General features: G+C 38.2%; 1 protein-coding gene across 1 annotated transcript in view; it reads left to right on the top strand.

The window, feature by feature from the left end:
- The window catches only part of PGM2 (phosphoglucomutase 2), a 38,378-nt gene extending 21,539 nt beyond the window's left edge, over positions 1-16,839 (top strand). The window contains exons 9-14 of the mRNA XM_038533505.1: positions 150-330; positions 420-513; positions 1,993-2,122; positions 2,954-3,143; positions 10,073-10,206; positions 15,853-16,839. Coding sequence (XP_038389433.1) covers positions 150-330; positions 420-513; positions 1,993-2,122; positions 2,954-3,143; positions 10,073-10,206; positions 15,853-15,955 — 832 coding nt within the window. The 3' untranslated portion in view covers positions 15,956-16,839. The remainder of the gene's footprint in view (positions 1-149; positions 331-419; positions 514-1,992; positions 2,123-2,953; positions 3,144-10,072; positions 10,207-15,852) is intronic.
- The last annotated feature ends 574 nt before the right edge of the window (positions 16,840-17,413 follow it).

The following is a 17,413-nucleotide window of genomic DNA, read 5'->3' as shown; positions in this document are numbered from 1 at the left end:
GTCACGGTTCCAACCAGTTATTTAAACAAGAAAGACAAGGACACTTGCAGGAACCACTTTGAGCCTTGTTTGCCTTAATTGTCATGTCTCAGTCACTTACAATGTCTCTCTTAAGATCACAGCAATGCATCGGTTGTTTTTTCTTTCAGCGGTGAATGGAGAGTGTTTTCAGGCAATGAGTTGGGGGCCCTCCTGGGCTGGTGGCTTTTTACCTCCTGGAAAGAAAAGAACCAAGATCACAGTGCCCTCAAAGACTTATACATGCTGTCCAGCACCGTCTCCTCCAAAATCTTGCGGGCCATTGCCTTAAAGGAAGGCTTTCACTTTGAGGTAAGGTATTTCTGGGACTTGCTCTTGAATCTCTTTTGCTCTGTAGAAGGTCTAAGGCATTTCCTTCTCTTTTGGGTTATCCCTTTTAGGAAACACTAACTGGCTTTAAGTGGATGGGAAACCGAGCCAAACAGCTAATAGACCAGGGGAAGAATGTCTTATTTGCATTTGAAGAAGCTATTGGTAAGAAGTGATAATGGTGATTATAGCATTAGCTAATATATAGAACGCAAATAAATGGGATTTGGATTTGGGTTCAAAAAATTAACAGTAGAACAGGAGCACACCGGTGCTCAAAGGGTGTTGAACTTCCCTACCCTAAATTTGGCATCTCAAATTTTCTTTCAGCTAAAAAGAATACCTCACAAATAACCAAGCCATTAATAAAAGAAAGTGAATCCATTCCCTTCATGAAAACAGTGATGTTCTGCACACGGGTGCTTATAGTTCTGGAACCCCCATATTTTGGGAAGTTGTGGTAGTTTCTCAACTGTGGTGTTGACCTCCAAGTCAGATATGGTTTGCTCCTCTCCCAAAAGTGCTTAGACCAAAGTCTGTCCAGAGGAAAGGAGAGGACTCGGTTGTGGGGCTTTCATCAAAGTGACTGTCACCTGAAAGGACAGCCCCAAGTCCAGCCAGAATGACTGAGAAAGACTGTCTTAAATTGTCAGTATAGGTGAGGAGAAAGGGGAGCTAGTATAGAAATTGAAATTCAGATGTTTGTGTGGAGGATGTTTTAGCTATCCATTTAGTAAAAGTTATCATACCTTATACAAGAACATTCCTCCAGGGGCCCTTGGATGGCTCAGTCGGTTAAGCATCTGACTCTTGGTTTCAGCTCAGGTCATGATCTCAGGGTCCTGAGATTGAGCCCCACATTGGGCTCCGCACTCAGCAAGGAGTCGGCTTGCAAATTCTCTCCCTCTGCGCCTCCCCCTGATGTGTGTGTGTGCCCACACACATGTGCGCACGTGTGCCTCCCCTTCTCTCCAATAAATAAATCTTAAAAAAAAAAAAAAAAACATTCATCTGTATTTTCCTGCAGCACACATGCTCCCACATATCATTTAACTAATTAATCAAATGAAGTGTGCAACAGCTCAGCTTTTGCCCTTTTGTCACAATTTGGCAGTCTTTCTATAGCTTTTTATTAAACATGTTTTTCTTGCGCTTGTTTATCAAATATTTATTGCACATCAATTACATAGTGACCCTGAGAGAAAAAGATGACACTGACCTCAGCCTAGAGCAGTGTGCATCGAGCTCATTACCAGCCACACAAGAGAGCACAGGCTAGGTGTCAAGGTGAAGGACGTAACTCACAAGGACTGTTGGAATTCAGAGAAGATGGAATAAGCATTGACTAGAACAACTGGGAAGGAACCATCTTGTGTGAGCGGAGGGGTTTGAGCTGGACCTGGGGAATGAACAGTTTGTCTAGGAGGGAATCTCCTAGATTCACCCAGTACATCTTGAAGGCCTGCCTCGCCCCTAGGCCTTGAGCTGGATTCCTGAATATACAGGTGGTCAATGAGAAGCATTCACATATTCATACCGTACAACCTCTTTTGCGATGGGCAAGTTGCGTGGAGATAATGTGCACGTACAGGGTGGTAAAGGAACCCAGTCCTAAGAGCGAATGTATGACACGTGTTTCTGCAGGATATATGTGCTGCCCTTTTGTTCTGGACAAAGATGGAGTCAGCGCCGCTGTCATCAGCGCCGAGTTGGCTAGCTTTCTAGCAACCAAGAATTTGTCTTTGTCTCAGCAGCTAAAGGCCATTTATGTTGAGTACGTTTCTATTAACTCTGTTTAATTGAAATAATACTTTTTAAAAGTTTTATTATGTTTTTATGTGTGACACTAATATTCTAACCCTCTTACTTTGGGTGAGGGTTCTTCTGAAAACTAAAGGATCACTTTTTCTTTTAATGCTTAACTATTCAATACTAATTATCACTTATGACTGTGTTAATCCTTAACAAATGAGAACATCAGTTGCAGAAATAGCTAATTGAGGAGGGTGATTCCCTGATGTCAGAAAGGACAAAGGTTTTCGTGAAACATCTATTACGTGTTTAGAGCCACTAGTCAAGTCTGCCTTTGTAGTGCAAAAGCAGCTGATGGCAAGACGTACAGGAATGGGTGTGGTGTGGCTGCAATGAAATGAAACTTTCACCTCCCAAGATAGGCCGAAGGCCAGGCAGCAGTTTGGCAATACCTGGGGTCAATAGTTATACCTCTTTTTTATGCTAAATTATTCCTTTGAAGCTAGTCATTGTTATCGTTTCATTTAGCTTAAAATATACTGATTGCTACATGTTCTGTATACACCACGTGAGATTATTTGTTCCTCATTTTGCATATTTGTACTTTTTTTATTGAGATGTAATTGACATTAATGTCAGGTATAATAACATAATGATTCGATATTTATATATTATTACAAAGTGATCACCATAGTAAGTCGAGTTAACATCCACACCACATATAATCACAAATATTCATTCTTGTGATGATAGCTTTTATGATCTGTGGTCTTAGCAACTTTCAAATATACAGTACAATACTAGTAGATACAGTCACCAAGTTATATATATATAATTTTATTTCTTTTGATAGATATGGCTACCATATTACCAAAGCTTCCTATTTTATCTGCCATGATCAAGGCACCATTAAAAAATTGTTTGAAAACCTTAGAAACTACGATGGGAAGAATAATTATCCAAAAACTTGTGGCAGATTTGAAATTTCTGGCATTAGAGACCTTACAACTGGTTATGATGATAGCCAACCTGATAAAAAAGCTGTAAGTAATAACATCTTTTATTGATTAAAACTCTTCTGTATTTACCTTCCATTATGCTTTGAATAGCTTAACTCATTTAATTTTGGGATTAATTGAAGCTGATTTTAGGCATTTGGGTATTATAAATAAACTATCGAAATATACAGAAGGTTAAAAATCATGCACTAGAACCAAAAGGATTGTCACTCGCCATCTAAACCAATGCCACCATCTAACGCGTAGACAATCAGTGCTCGGAAGTGCAGGACCAACAGCTAGTTGGTGACGGTTGTGGTAAAATCTGGGTCTTCCTGCCTCCGGATCCAGATTTTCCTCGGTCTCCACACCTGCTCAAAACACCGAATATGGCAGCCCACTATAGTGTTTCCGAATGAGTAGATCTGGGGTAAGGGCCAAGAACTTGCATTTCCAACAAGTTCCCTGCTTATGTTACTGCTACACACTTGGAGAGCCACTGCGTGCTTCCTAGTTCGTTTACCCTATTCTCTGAATGTCCGGGAGCTGTTAGCTATAAAGTATGAGTTTGCATTCTTCACATTCTGTGGATCCTCCACTGGAGTCAAAAGAACATTCAAATATGACAGAAGGGTATTGCTAAGTAATGGCAGGGGTTTGGGGAAGGAGAGTAAGAATATCCTTATGAGATATTAGACATCTTTGATAGTTCCTTTTTATTTTTTTAAATTTCCATCTGCAGGGCAGCCCTGGTGGTGCAGCGGTTTAGCGCCACCTGCAGCCCAGGGCGTGATCCTGGAGACCTGGGATCGAGTCCCACGTCGGGCTCCCTGCATGGAGCCTGCTTCTCCCTCTGCCTGTGTCTCTGCCTCTCTCTCTCTGTGTGTGTCTCTATGAATGAATAAATAAAATCTTTAAAAAATAATAATAAAATAGGGGATCCCTGGGTGGCTCAGCGGTTTAGCCCCTGCCTTCGGCCCAGGGCGTGATCCTGGAGACTCCGGATCGAGTCCCACATCGGGCTCCCGGTGCATGGAGCCTGCTTCTCCCTCGCCTATGTCTCTGCCTCTCTCTCTCTCTCTGTGACTATCATAAATAAATAAATAAAATATTTTAAAAAATAATAATAATAATAATAAATAAATTTCCATCTGCACACAATATATTTTTAAAGAGAAATATTTTTGGAAGAGTCACGGTGAAACATGGCCGCGCCAACCCCCACCATCTCTTTGCCTTGCCGAGACAGCCACCTTCCCTCTCAGTTGTCTCGCCTGGCATTTTACCACCAGATTTCAAATGCTCATATGGTGATGCTTGGGCTTCTCAGTGTTGGACTTTATTCCTTTTCCATTATGGAGATAAGGATTTAAATCTGACATTTCTGGGACGCCTGGGTGGCGCTCAGCAGTTGAGGGTCTGCCTTCAGCCCAGGGCGAGGTCCTGGAGTCCAGGGATCGAGTCCCATATCAGGCTCCCAGCGTGGAGCCTGCTTCTCCTGCCTGTGTTTCTGCCTCTCTCTGTGTGTGTCTCTCATGAATAAATAAATAAAATCTTTAAAAAATAAAATCTGACATTTCTTACATTCACTCTTCTCCCTTCTCCCCTATCTTCATAAACACTTAGGCCACAACACTTGGTGAATTCAGATTCTGTGCTTGTATTATTATGACTACTTAGCTAAGTAGTCTACTTTGGTTAGGTTCCCCAAAATTGTAGAATTATTTCTTCTAAAATTAATAGTTCTGTTCTTTCATTTTCTTGGATTTTTATGTAACAATCCCTAGTCTTCCCACATCCTTCAGATGTCTCTCAGTAGGCTTTTTATGGTCCGATGCAATTTTATCAGTTCTGTTTTATTTCCACCCAACTCCCTCCCAGTCCTTCCATCCAGACAGAGCCAGCTCCTCTCTGTGTTGGGTAAACACATGTCATCCTGGGAATGCCCTTCACCACTTGTGGGGTGGGGTCCTTTGCTTCTGGACGTCCTCTTGCTGTACTTATTTTCCTAAATCACCTCTTCTTTTTTTTTTTTTTTTTAAGATTTTATTTATTTATTCATGAGAGACACAGAGAGAGAGGCAGAGACACAGGCAGAGGGAGAAGCAGGCTCCATGCAGGGAGCCCGATGTGGGACTCGATCCCGAGTCTCCAGGATCACGCCCTGGGCCGAAGCCAGACACTCAACCGCTGAGCCACCTAGGCATCCCCCTAAATCACCTCTTCTAGTAGCTCCCTAAAAACAAGTGAATAGGAGGTCAATTTTTGGAGACATTGAGGTCTGCAAATGTCTTAATTCTACCCTCACACTTGATTGACTCACAGTTTTGAAAGCAGCGCTCCACTGTTACAGAGTTTCCAGTATTGCTGGTGAGGGTCTGATCTTTCATTCCGTCAGGAAATAGCCGAGGCCTACTGTGTGCCACCTAAAGGGGTGTTGATGCCGTATTTATTCAGTCCTTTCCATGCAGCTTGTTTTTTCCTCTATGAAAAGATTTCAGGGATTTTTTGCTAAACTTTTCTTCTAAAATTTCAGTGATCTGCTTTTTCAGCCATTCTGGACAGTTGGTGGGTCGTTGGTTTTTGGAGTCATTTCAGTTCTGAGAAATTTTCTTAATTTTCTTTCAAAGAAGGAGGCTGGATGGTTATTTTCCTAATATCTTCTTCCTCTGCATTTTCTGTTCTCTCTTTCTGGCTGAGTTCTTGGTTAGATGCTGGCTCTCCAGGACTGACGCTCTACTTTCCTTGTTTCTTCTTCCCTAATGTCCATCTGGATCTTCTTGTCCAACACTTTGGGAAATTACATCAACGTTAATTTTCAGTGCTTTTATTCACTATTTCAGCTCGTATTCTCCACTTTATTAGAAATAACACCTGGAGCACCAGGCTGGCTCGGTTGGTAGAGCATGTGAGTCTTGATCTCTGTTGGGGTTGTGAGTTCAAGTCCCATGTTAGACATGGAACCTACTTTAAAAAAATTGTTTTAATAAAAATAACATCCTATTCTTGTTTCATGTATATAGTACTTTTTAAAAAATAATATAATGATTCAACAGTTCTGTATGTTACTTGGCTGTCATCATGATAAGTGTACACTTGACCCCTTTTACCTATTTTGTCCATTCCCCTACCCATCTCCCCTCTGGCAACTACCAGTTTGTTTTCTTTTCTTTTTCTTTTTTTTTTTTTTTACCAGTTTGTTTTCTATATGAAGAGTCTATATTTTCTGTTGTTGTTTGTCTCTTTTTGTAGCTGTTATTCATTTCATTTGTCCCTTTAATTCCACATATGAGTGAAATTATATGAGATTTGTATTTCTCTGTATTTTTTTAAATTTAAATTCAATGAAGTAACATATAATGTATTATTGGCTTCAGAGGTAGAGGTCAGTGATTCATCAATCTTCTATAATGCCCAGTGCTCATAATTCACATGTCCTCCTTCATGTCCATCACCAGTTACCCCGTCCCCCTACTCACCTTCCTTTCAATGTCCTTCAGTTTGTTTCCTATGATTAAGAGTTTCTAATGGTTTGTCTCCCTCTCTAATTGCGTCGTCTTATTTTTCCCTCTCTTCCCTATGATCCTCTGTTTTGTTTCTTAAATTCTACATATAAGTAAGATCATATGATAATTGTCTTTCTCTGATTGACTTATTTTGCTAAGCATAATACCCTCTAGTTCCATCCAGATCGTTACAAATTGCAAGGCTTCAGTTTTTTGATGGCTGAGTAGTATTCCAGTGTGTGTGTGTGTGTGTGTGTGTGTGTGTCCATGTCTCTATTCATCTGTCAATGGACATCTCTACTCTTTCCACAGTTTGGCTATTGTGGACATGGCTGCTATAAACATTGGGGTGCAGGTGCTTCTTCAGATCACTACATTTGTATCTTTGGGATAGATACCTAGTAAGTAGTGCAGTTGCTGGGTCAAAGGGTAGCTCTATTTTCAACTCTTTGGGGAACCTCCATACTGTTTTCCAGAGTGGCTGCACCAGGTTGCATTCCCAGGAACAATGTAAAAGGGTTCCCCTTTCTCCACATCCTCACCAACATCTGTCATTTCCTGACTTATTAACTTCAGCCACTCTGACTGGTGTGAGCTGGTATCTCATTGTGGTTTTGATTTGTATTTCCCTGATGCTGAGTGATGTTGAGCATTTTTTCATGTGTCTGTTGGCCATTTGTTTTGTCTTCTTTGGAGAAATGTCTGTTCATGTCTTCTGCCCATTTCTTGACTGGATTATTTATTCTTTAGGTGTTGAGTTTGATAGGTTCTTTATAGATTTTTGGATACTAGCCCTTTATCGGATAAGACATTTGTGAATTCTGTCCGTTGTCTTTTGGTTTTGTTGACTGTTTCCTTTGCTGTGCAAAAGCTTTTTATCTTGACAAAGTCCCAATAGTTCATTTTGCCTTTGTTTCCCTAGCCTTTGGAGATGTGTCAAGCAAGAAATTGTTGCAATTGAGGTTACAGAGGTTGCTGCCTGTGTTATCTTCTCGGATTTTGATGGATTCCTGTCTTACATTTAGGTGTTTCATCCGTCTTGAGTCTATTTTTGTGTATGGTGTAAGGAAATAGTCGAATTTCATTCTTCTTCATGTGGCTGGACAATTTTCCCAACACCATTTGTTGAAGGAGACTGTCTTTTTTCCATTGGATAGTCTTTCCTGCTTTGTCGAATATTAGTTGACCATAGAGTTGAGGGTCCATTTCTGGGTTCTCTCTTCTGTTCCATTGATTTGTGTGTCTGTGTTTGTGACAGTACCATGCCATCTTGATGATTACAGCTTTGTAATAGAGCTTGAAGTCTGGGAGTGTGATGCTTTGGTTTTATTTTTTAACATTCTTTTGGCTACATGGAATCTTTCTGGTTCCATATAAATTTTGGATTATTTGTTTCAGCCCTGTGAAAAAAGTTGATGGTATTTTGATAGGAATTGCATTGAATGTGTTGATTGCTCTGGGTAGCATAGACATTATAACAATATTTATTCTTCTAATCCATAAGCATGAAATATTTTTCCATTTCTTTGTGTCTTCCTCAATTTCTTTCATGAGTATTCTGTAGTTTTCTGAGTACAGATCATTTGCCTCTTTGGTTAGGTTTATTCCTAGGTATCTTACGGGTTTTAGTCCAATTGTAAATGGGATCAACTGTTTAATTTCTTTCTTCTGTTTCATTGTTAGTGTATAGAAATGCTACTGATTTCTGTGCATTGATTTTATATCCTGCCACTTTGCTGAATTCCTGTATGAATTCTAGCAATTTTGGGTTTTCCACATAGTATATCATGTCATCTTCAAAGAATGAAAGTTTGACTTCTTTGGTCTGTCTTAATTCACTTAACATTATACTCTCAAAAAAACCAAAAAAACGAAAAACAAAAAACTTTATACCTTCTGTGTTGTCCATCTGTGTTGTTGCAAATGCTAAGATTTCCTTTTTTTTTCCTCTAAGTAATCTCTATGCTCAACATGGGATTCAAATCATGACCCTGAGATCAAGAGTCACATGCTTTACTGTCTGAGCCAGCCAGGCACCCCAAAATCTCATTTTTTTCAATGACTGGGTAATATCCCATGATAGATAAATAGATAGATAGATAGATAGATAGATAGATAGATAGATAGATAGATAGATAATAGACCAATAGATTGATCTAGATATATATGTATATATCACACCTTCTTTACCCATTCATCTTTCAGTGGACACTTGGCTGCTTCCATATCTTGGCTGTTATGAATAACCATAGGGGTACATATATCTTTTTAATTAGTGCTTTCATTTTCTTTGGATAAATACCCAATAGTGGAATCACTGGATCATATGGTAGTTCTATTTTTAATTTTTTGAGGAACCGCCATATTGTTTTCCATAGTGGCTACACCAGTGTACATTCCCACCAAGAATTCACAAGTGTTTCTTTTTCTCCACATCTTTGACAACACTTGTTATTTCTTGTCATTTTTAATGTAGCCATTCTGACAGATGTAAGGTGCCATCTCATTGTAGTTTTGAATTTGCATTTTCTGGATAATGAGTGATATTGAGCATTTGTCATGTGTCTGTTAACCATCTTTATGTCTTCTTTGGAAAAATGTCTATTCAGGTCCTCTGCCCATGTTTAATTAGTTTGGTTTTTTGGTGTAGTGTTGTCTAAGTTCTTTATATATGTTAGATATTAACCCCTTATCAGGTATATTATTCGCAAATAGGTTGCCTTTTGTTTGTTGATGGTTTCCTTTGCTGTGCAGAAGCCTCTTATTTTGGTGTACTCCCAGTAGTTTTATTATGCTCATGTATGTATTTTATCTCTCTCAAGAATAGTCATTATAGGGGTGCCTCGGTGGCAGAGTCTGTTAAGACAGTTAAGTCAACTCTTGGTTTGGGCTCGGGTCATGATCTCAGGGTTGTGGGATTGGGCCCTGCTTCAGACTTTGCTCTCAGTGAGGAGTCAGCTTAGGTTTCTCTTTCATTTTCCTCTGTCCCTTCTCCCTGTGTTCTCTCTCTCTCTCTCTCTCTCTCTCTCTCAAATAAATAAATAAATAAATAAATAAATAAATAAATAAATAAATAATTCTTTAAAATAGGCATGATAGCTTTTTTTTTTTTTTATTTATGATAGTCATACAGAGAGAGAGAGAGAGAGGCAGAGACACAGGCAGAGGGAGAAGCAGGCTCCATGCACCGGGAGCCCGATGTGGGATTCGATCCCGGGTCTCCAGGATCACGCCCCGGGCCAAAGGCAGGCGCCAAACCGCTGCGCCACCCAGGGATCCCGGCATGATAGCTTTTTAAAATGTAGACATTTCTCTGTATTGCCTTTATATCATCCAAATATGCTTTTTTTCTAAACCCAGTATATTTGTTGGACATTTATTTTCTTGCATATACAGGGAAACACTATTATTTAAGCCAGAATAGTTTATGTTACAATTTAAATTTATAACGTGTAAATTAATTCCTAGGTTCTCCCTACTAGCAAAAGCAGCCAAATGATCACCTTTACCTTTGCTAATGGGGGTGTGGCGACCATGCGGACCAGTGGGACGGAGCCCAAAATCAAGTACTATTCAGAACTGTGTGCACCCCCTGGAAATAGGTATGAAACGGTGGCAGCACCTGTGATTGTTATTCCCTAAAGCTTCTAATTGGTTCTTTGCAAATGCTAAGTAAAACACTTTCTTTCCTGTATGTACTTTAATTAGGAATGTTGTTTCAGAACCTGCAGCAATATTGTGGATGTTAACAGCTGCGTAAAGCTCCAGGCACAGGAGAGCTGATTTCCTACTTATTTCTGTCCTACCTTTCTTTGTAGGGAAAAATTTCATTCTGAATTTCAGTAATAGTAATACAGTTTCCTTTTTCTAGTAATTTTATTTGAGACTAGTATGAATGAGTTTTCTTCTTTTCATTCCTGTCTCTTATATAATAAATTAAAATCCATTGCACCTGCACTGAACAGATATCTTTGAGCACCTACTGTGCATAGGTCTGTGCTGGGTTCTGGAAATTATCGATAAAGTACCATAGCAGAAAGAGGCCTTGCCAACAAAGAGCTGATGGTTTGATAGATTTAGAGTCACATATTTGTGACCTTGGTAAAGGGCTTGAGTTCACTTTGCAGTACCAAAACACCTTAAACTTTAACAACCACGGTACATGTAGTTAGCATGCGTAAATGTGATGATGCACACCCCTTGAGCCCTCAGTAACTAGCACTCCTCTATTCAGAGTAACAAAAATCAGAAAAAATGTTTTTAAAAGTCAATTAAGTCAGTACCGTCCAATAAAAATAAAATGTGGGGGCAGCCCGGGTGGCTCAGCGGTTTAGCGCCACCTTTGGTCGAGGTCGTGATCCTGAAGACCCAGGATCAAGTCCCATGTCAGGCTTCCTGCGTGAAGCCTGCTTCTCCCTCTGCCTGTGTCTCTGCCTCTCTCTCTCTCTCTGTATGTGAATGAATGAATAAAATCTTTTAAAAAAATAAAATAAAATAAAATAAAATAAAATAAAATAAAATAAAATAAATAAAATAAAATAAAATAAAATAAAATGTGAGGGGTGCCTGGCTGGCTCAGTTAGAAGAGCATGTGACCCTTGATCTCAAGGTCATGAGTTTGAGCCCCACATTGGGTGTAGAGATCACTTAAATAATTTTTTTTTAATTTTTTTTTCTTTATTTATTTATGATAGTCACACAGAGAGAGAGAGAGAGGCAGAGACACAGGCAGAGGGAGAAGCAGGCTCCATGCACCGGGAGCCCGACGTGGGATTCGATCCCGGGTCTCCAGGATCACGCCCTGGGCCAAAGGCAGGCGCCAAACCACTGCACCACCCAGGGATCCCTAATTTAAAAAAAAAAAAAAAAAAAAAGAGGGGTGCCTGGGTAGCTCAGTTGAATGAACTTCTGACTCAGTTTTCAACTCAGGTCATGATCTCAAGATCTCATAGTCTGACTCCTTGCTCAGTGCAGTTTGCTTGTCCCTCTTGCTCCACCTCTGCTCCTTCCCCCCAACACACACACACACAAACACATGCACACATGTATGCACTCTCTCTCAAATACATAAAATCTTAAAAAAAAAAAAAGGAATTAATGGACACTATAAAAAAAGAGAAAATGTGAGCCTCATAATGCAATTTGAAATTTCTACTAGATACATTTTTCAATAGTGAAGAAACAGGTAAAATTAATTTAGTGACTTATTCTACTTGTTTTAATATGTGAGAATATTGTTATACCATATATAATTTATATAAAAATTATTGAGATAGTTTACTGTTTTCACACTATCTTTAAAATCCATTTAGGATTTTATGCTTACCACATATCTCGATTAAAATGCTAGATTTTTTAGAAGTACTTGTTCCATACACTTGACCCTTGAACAACATGAACTTGAACTGTGCAGGTCCACTTATATGTGGATTTTCTTTTTGATAAATGCAGTATAATACTATAAATATATTTTCTCTTCCTTATTTTCTTAATAACATTCTTTATCGTAAGAATACACAGTATGATACAAATAGATGGCTTTTAATAGCTAACTTTTTGGGAAATCAAGAGTTATTACATGGATTTTTGACTGTATGGGAGGGTTGCTAACTCCCTAACCCTCATGCCATTGAAGGGTCAAATATATTACAATTTCAAAAACTTTACAGTTGAAAAAAATAGATTTTGATACCTAAATTGTTCAAACATACATAAATTTTCCAATAACTGAATTAAATATCAGTTTTTTAATTTGAATTTCAATGAATTAAACTTAAATGACGTTAACCATTCAGTTCCTGGGTCGGACTAGCCACATATCCAGCTCTCAACACTGTAGTGGAGAGGATACCTCTAAGCAGTTGTTAGAACATTTACAAATCAAAGCTTTGCTCCTTGAAAAGTTGTTCTGGTCTGGGGAACTAAATTTGCACCCTGTGGAAATAAAAGCAGAGGAAATTTTCTGAGCATCTTCAATTGGCCAGCCAGTAGCAGATTAAATGTAGCGAATAAGAGAGGCGAGGACAGAATTGTTAGCGTATGCTTTCCTTGGGCAGGAAGAAATGACTGCTGTTAGCAAGGTAAAAAATACTAAAACAAAACAGAACTATGAAACAGAGATATAGGAACTCATAATGTTCACTGTTTTATCATAAGGGAGATAAGCATTCCACATCCACGTGGGCCTTGCATTTTCTGAATAAGAGCCCCAGCCCACCAAAGTCATGATTACGGCTTTGCAATACCACAGCAGTCAAATATATTTAAGAAGTCATAGACTGTGTCCTATATTTTGCTGCAGATTCCCGTTCAAAACCTTTTGGTGTTGCAGGAGCAAAAACTCAGCTAGTAAGCAACTCGAGCAAACACATAAAGCACCTCATTTTCTAAGCATTCTGGATTACCAAGATTTTATTGTAATATTGTGCAAGTATCAGTGTTTCCCTGTGTGTTACATAGTAAGCTGTTTGCTACTCTTGAGAATGGGGTTTTCCATAGACATGTCTTTGTAACTCTCATTCTCATTTAATATTTTCATATTTCTAGGCCTCTTTCTTTTGAAAACAAAGGGACAATAATCCAACTTAAAGACCCCCCCTCTGATTTGTCCCTTCCTTGTCATTACTCTGTGAAAATACATTCAGACTTTATAATAATACTCTTTAATGTTTGAGGATCTAGTGTTTTACACTTTTCACATGGATTATTGGTGCCCTTAAATTCAAATATTAGCTTACAGGGATCCCTGGGTGGCGCAGCGGTTTAGCGCCTGCCTTTGGCCCAGGGCGCGATCCTGGAGATCCGGGATCGAATCCCACGTCGGGCTCCCGGTGCATGGAGCCTGCTTCTCCCTCTGCCTATGTCTCTGCCTCTCTCTCTCTCTCTGTGACTATCATAAATAAATAAATTAAAAAAAAAAAACAAATATTAGCTTACAAATTCCTAGAAATATTTTGAAAAATTATCCTTTTATTATTCATTGAAACGCTACTCCAGTTTATGAATTGGGACTTGGGCACTAGGTCAGTCCATGGAAATGCTGTCAGGACTCAAGCAGGTCACCAGCCTACCTAATATAAAACAGCAATAAAGCCATGGCTAAGTTTCTTTATTTTCTGATCACTTTAATACTATTACTGTGTTTTATATCATCATTATTCATAGAATTCCATGACCTACTCATCCTTTAGAACAGAAAATACTTTTTTAAAATTATTTATTTATTTATTCATGAGAGACACAGAGAGGCAGAGACATAGGCAGAGAGATAAGCAGGCTCCCTGCGGCAGGGGAGCCCAAAGCAGGACTAGATCCAAGACCTGAGCAGAAGACGGACACTCAACCACTGAGCTTCCCAGGTGCCCAGAAAATGCTTTTCAAATTTATGTCCTGCTTTTAAAAAATATTTTTTGTTTGGTAGATATCCAACTTTTGATTTTGGAAAATTTCAACGAGTACCCACATACCTCTCACTTAGACCAAGGGTTGGCAAACTTTTTTTGTAAAGAGCCAGATAGTAAATATTTTAAGAGTTTGTAAGCCATATGGTCACAACTACTCACCTCTGCTGTTGCTCAAAAGCAGAAAGAAATCTTACACATCTGTGTTCCAATAAATCTTTATTTACAAAAATGGGCATTCAACAGGCTGCCAGCCATAGTAGCCTACTTTAACCTAGACTGAACAATTGATAACATTTTGCAATATTTGCTGTCGCTTACCATATATTGTATATGTAGGTTTGTTTTTATTTTTCCTGAGTCATCTGAAAATAAGTTGCAGACATCAATACACAATTCCTAAGAACAAGAATACTCTATCACTATCTCAGGATTTAGATACCAATTATATCAGGCAAGGTTCTAACAGAAAAAACCAATAGGAGATATATATTTATGTATTTATATTTGTATATTCACTGGTGAGTTTAATTTTAGCTATATTGTTAGAAAAAAACCAGTAATTATTAATTATGTGCCTTCCTGAGAAATGTTGTCTTCAAAACACATTTATGGAAAAGGAAATAATGACCTATGTGATTCATATATATTTATGAAGCGTAATTACTTTATATGTCACCAATGGGGATAAAAATAATTTTAATGAAGCTACATTTATTGAGGTTTCGGGGCCAGGTTCTGTGCTAATTGCTTTATATAATTTATCTCAATCTACACAACAACTCTCCTGAGAAAATAAAGTCGTTTATCCCAATTTTTCAAATGAGAAATCTGGGCCTTGGAGAGGCTCAGCCACTTGCCTGAGGGCATACAGCTTGTAGGAGAGCCAGAATTAATGTCTGCAATAAAATGGATTGTATAGTTGTTAGGGGAACTATTACAATATAAAAATGATCTTAACTAGTTACAAGAATTTCCATTTCCATTAAAATAAAGTTGCATGTATTGAAGACAGTCAAAGATAAAGGAAGGAAAGTTTGAAATGCAGGATTCAGTTTTTTAAATTCAGCTTTTTGGTTTCAAGTATTCGAAACACCAGGAACCTGATGCAAACATGAGTGGCTCCTTTTATCATTACCTCCCTTCCAGTTGTTTGCGTGTAAATGCGTGTTTTCCCTATGCTTGAAAACTTGATTTCCTTAGAGGGGGAGGGAACTAGTTCCCTAGATTTTTGTTTATACTTTAGTTGTGACCCTTTTATTCTGGAGGTAAACTAAAAAAGATGAAAGCTGGGGTGGGGGTAGGGGGATCTGAGTTGCTGGTGTGTGATTAGCAGGCCCACTAGGAGGCTCCCATTCTCTGTACTTTCTGGAAGGCCTTGCAGACCCAGCTGCTGATAGTTAGCTTCCTGTCATTTGGAGGCAAACAGGAGGCTGAAACGTTCCTATCAGATGCCATTTGTAAAAGCTTAGCAGGATTAGATGACCATGACAACTGAAGTCTTGAAAATTTTCTTTGCACTGTTAGGTACCAACATGGCAGATCTTTTAGGGAAGCTAGAGCAAAAAGTGTTTCTTAAAAATTCTTAGAAGAAATGCACAGAGATGATTTTGTTGATAGTAGAAGCCTTGGGAGATCTTTTCAGGGAAATAATGGATATTGTCTCTTGGGGTCTTTTCATCCAAGTCAGCAGATGCATTCCCATGCTTCCCTCACTGGGGTTCTGATCTGTCTGACTTAGCCCTCCTCTTAAGGGTATGTTTCAATGTTATTTGACCAATGTGGGGAGAACTTAAAATCTGCTTTGGAATAATCCACTGATCTGGGATTTTCCTCCTTATTTTCCAGTGATCCTGAGCAGCTGAAGAAAGAACTAAATGAACTAGTCAGTGCTATTGAAGAACATTTTTTCCAGCCACAAAAGTACAACCTGCAGCCGAAGGCAGAGTAAAATATTCTAGCCTTGGGCATAATTACAGTTAAGCTGAACATCATTCATTCAGCAGTGTGTTTGAGGACCAAGTGACTTGAACAATCGCTACAAGTATTTATGCATTTTTAATAGACCTACATTCCTCATTCTATTGTTGACCTTTAAGGTGAATAAAGAAAAGATGGACAAACCTAACAAACCAACATTTCCTTTTACACGGTTGAGCCTGGGCATTATCTGAATTAAAAAAAAAAGATTTTTAAAATAGCTAACTCAAAAATATATTGTAATTAGTATGCTTTAATCAGAATAAATCATGAATACGTCTCCTCCATAATTATTTTTATGAATAACTGAAACTACCAGAAAGCCTATACAATTACTAAATTATGGGCTGTCATATTATGGGATAGCCACTTTTTAGATATGTGTATATTTACCTTTCTGTCAGCTGCTTATAAGATAAAATTATATAAACAAACAAATGTCATATTCATGTTTAGGGAGACTAAAGTGGAGGAATTTATAAGAACCTCTAAAATGGAGCAAAAGATACTTTAAAAAGATACATTTCTTTTGACCTAAAACTTTTTAGTTCTAATAATATATCATTATGCATCATATATGTGCTAGGAAAAAACAGCCTAACCATCTTTGTGCAGTACATTAACATTCATTTTATCTCTAAATCTTGAATTTTAAAAATTGGTTACTTGAAACTACAAAGTATTTTATTGTACAGTTGTTTGCTTTGGTACAAGTTCATGTAATTTTTGGTACTGAGGCAGCAAGGACTATTAAGTATTAACTATTTAGCTGATTTGGGTTTTTTTTGCCTTGTTCATATGTGATTAAAATCTAAAACCAAAAAAAATAAAAAATAAAAAAAAAATAATCTAAAACCATTAGATTTCATTTTCCAGTTTTGTATTTGACCTGTGCCTCCTACCCTCCTCATAATCAGTGGCCTTTAAAACCATTTAAAATGACTCCCTTTGAGTACCCATGACTCAGGACCATGCTGTTCTTTATATACTTTATGTCCTTTTCTGGTTTTTCTATTTTAAAAGTAAATGATTGCCCATTATTACTATTATTAACCTAAATGGTTGCCAACAGTTTCAGAACAATGAAAAATTACAATCTGATTGGCAATCATTTTTTTAAAGTAAAAGGGAAAGAGGTTTTTATATCTTAGTGATACATAGTTCGTGCCCTTTCAGAACCCTTAAATCTACAATATCGATATATTTTGTCAGCTGCTTCATTAGAGAAGCTGTGTATATATTTTTGTTTTATGATGTTTTCTAGTCTCAAACTCTAGAAATAAGAAATGTCAGATCTGTATCCTCTCAGCAGATTTTGGAGCATATAAACTATATCCCAGTTTGTTACTAGATATGCAACCATGGAGACCCACCCTGCTGTGATGATGCTTACAGTCTAACTGGAGGGCTAGTGAGTAACTGTAATGCT

The sequence above is a fragment of the Canis lupus genome, chromosome 3 (genome assembly GCF_011100685.1).
Source record: "Canis lupus familiaris isolate Mischka breed German Shepherd chromosome 3, alternate assembly UU_Cfam_GSD_1.0, whole genome shotgun sequence".
Lineage (NCBI taxonomy): Eukaryota > Metazoa > Chordata > Mammalia > Carnivora > Canidae > Canis > Canis lupus.
The sequence above is the reverse complement of the archived record's forward strand: the minus strand, read 5'-3'. Positions and strand labels throughout refer to the sequence as shown.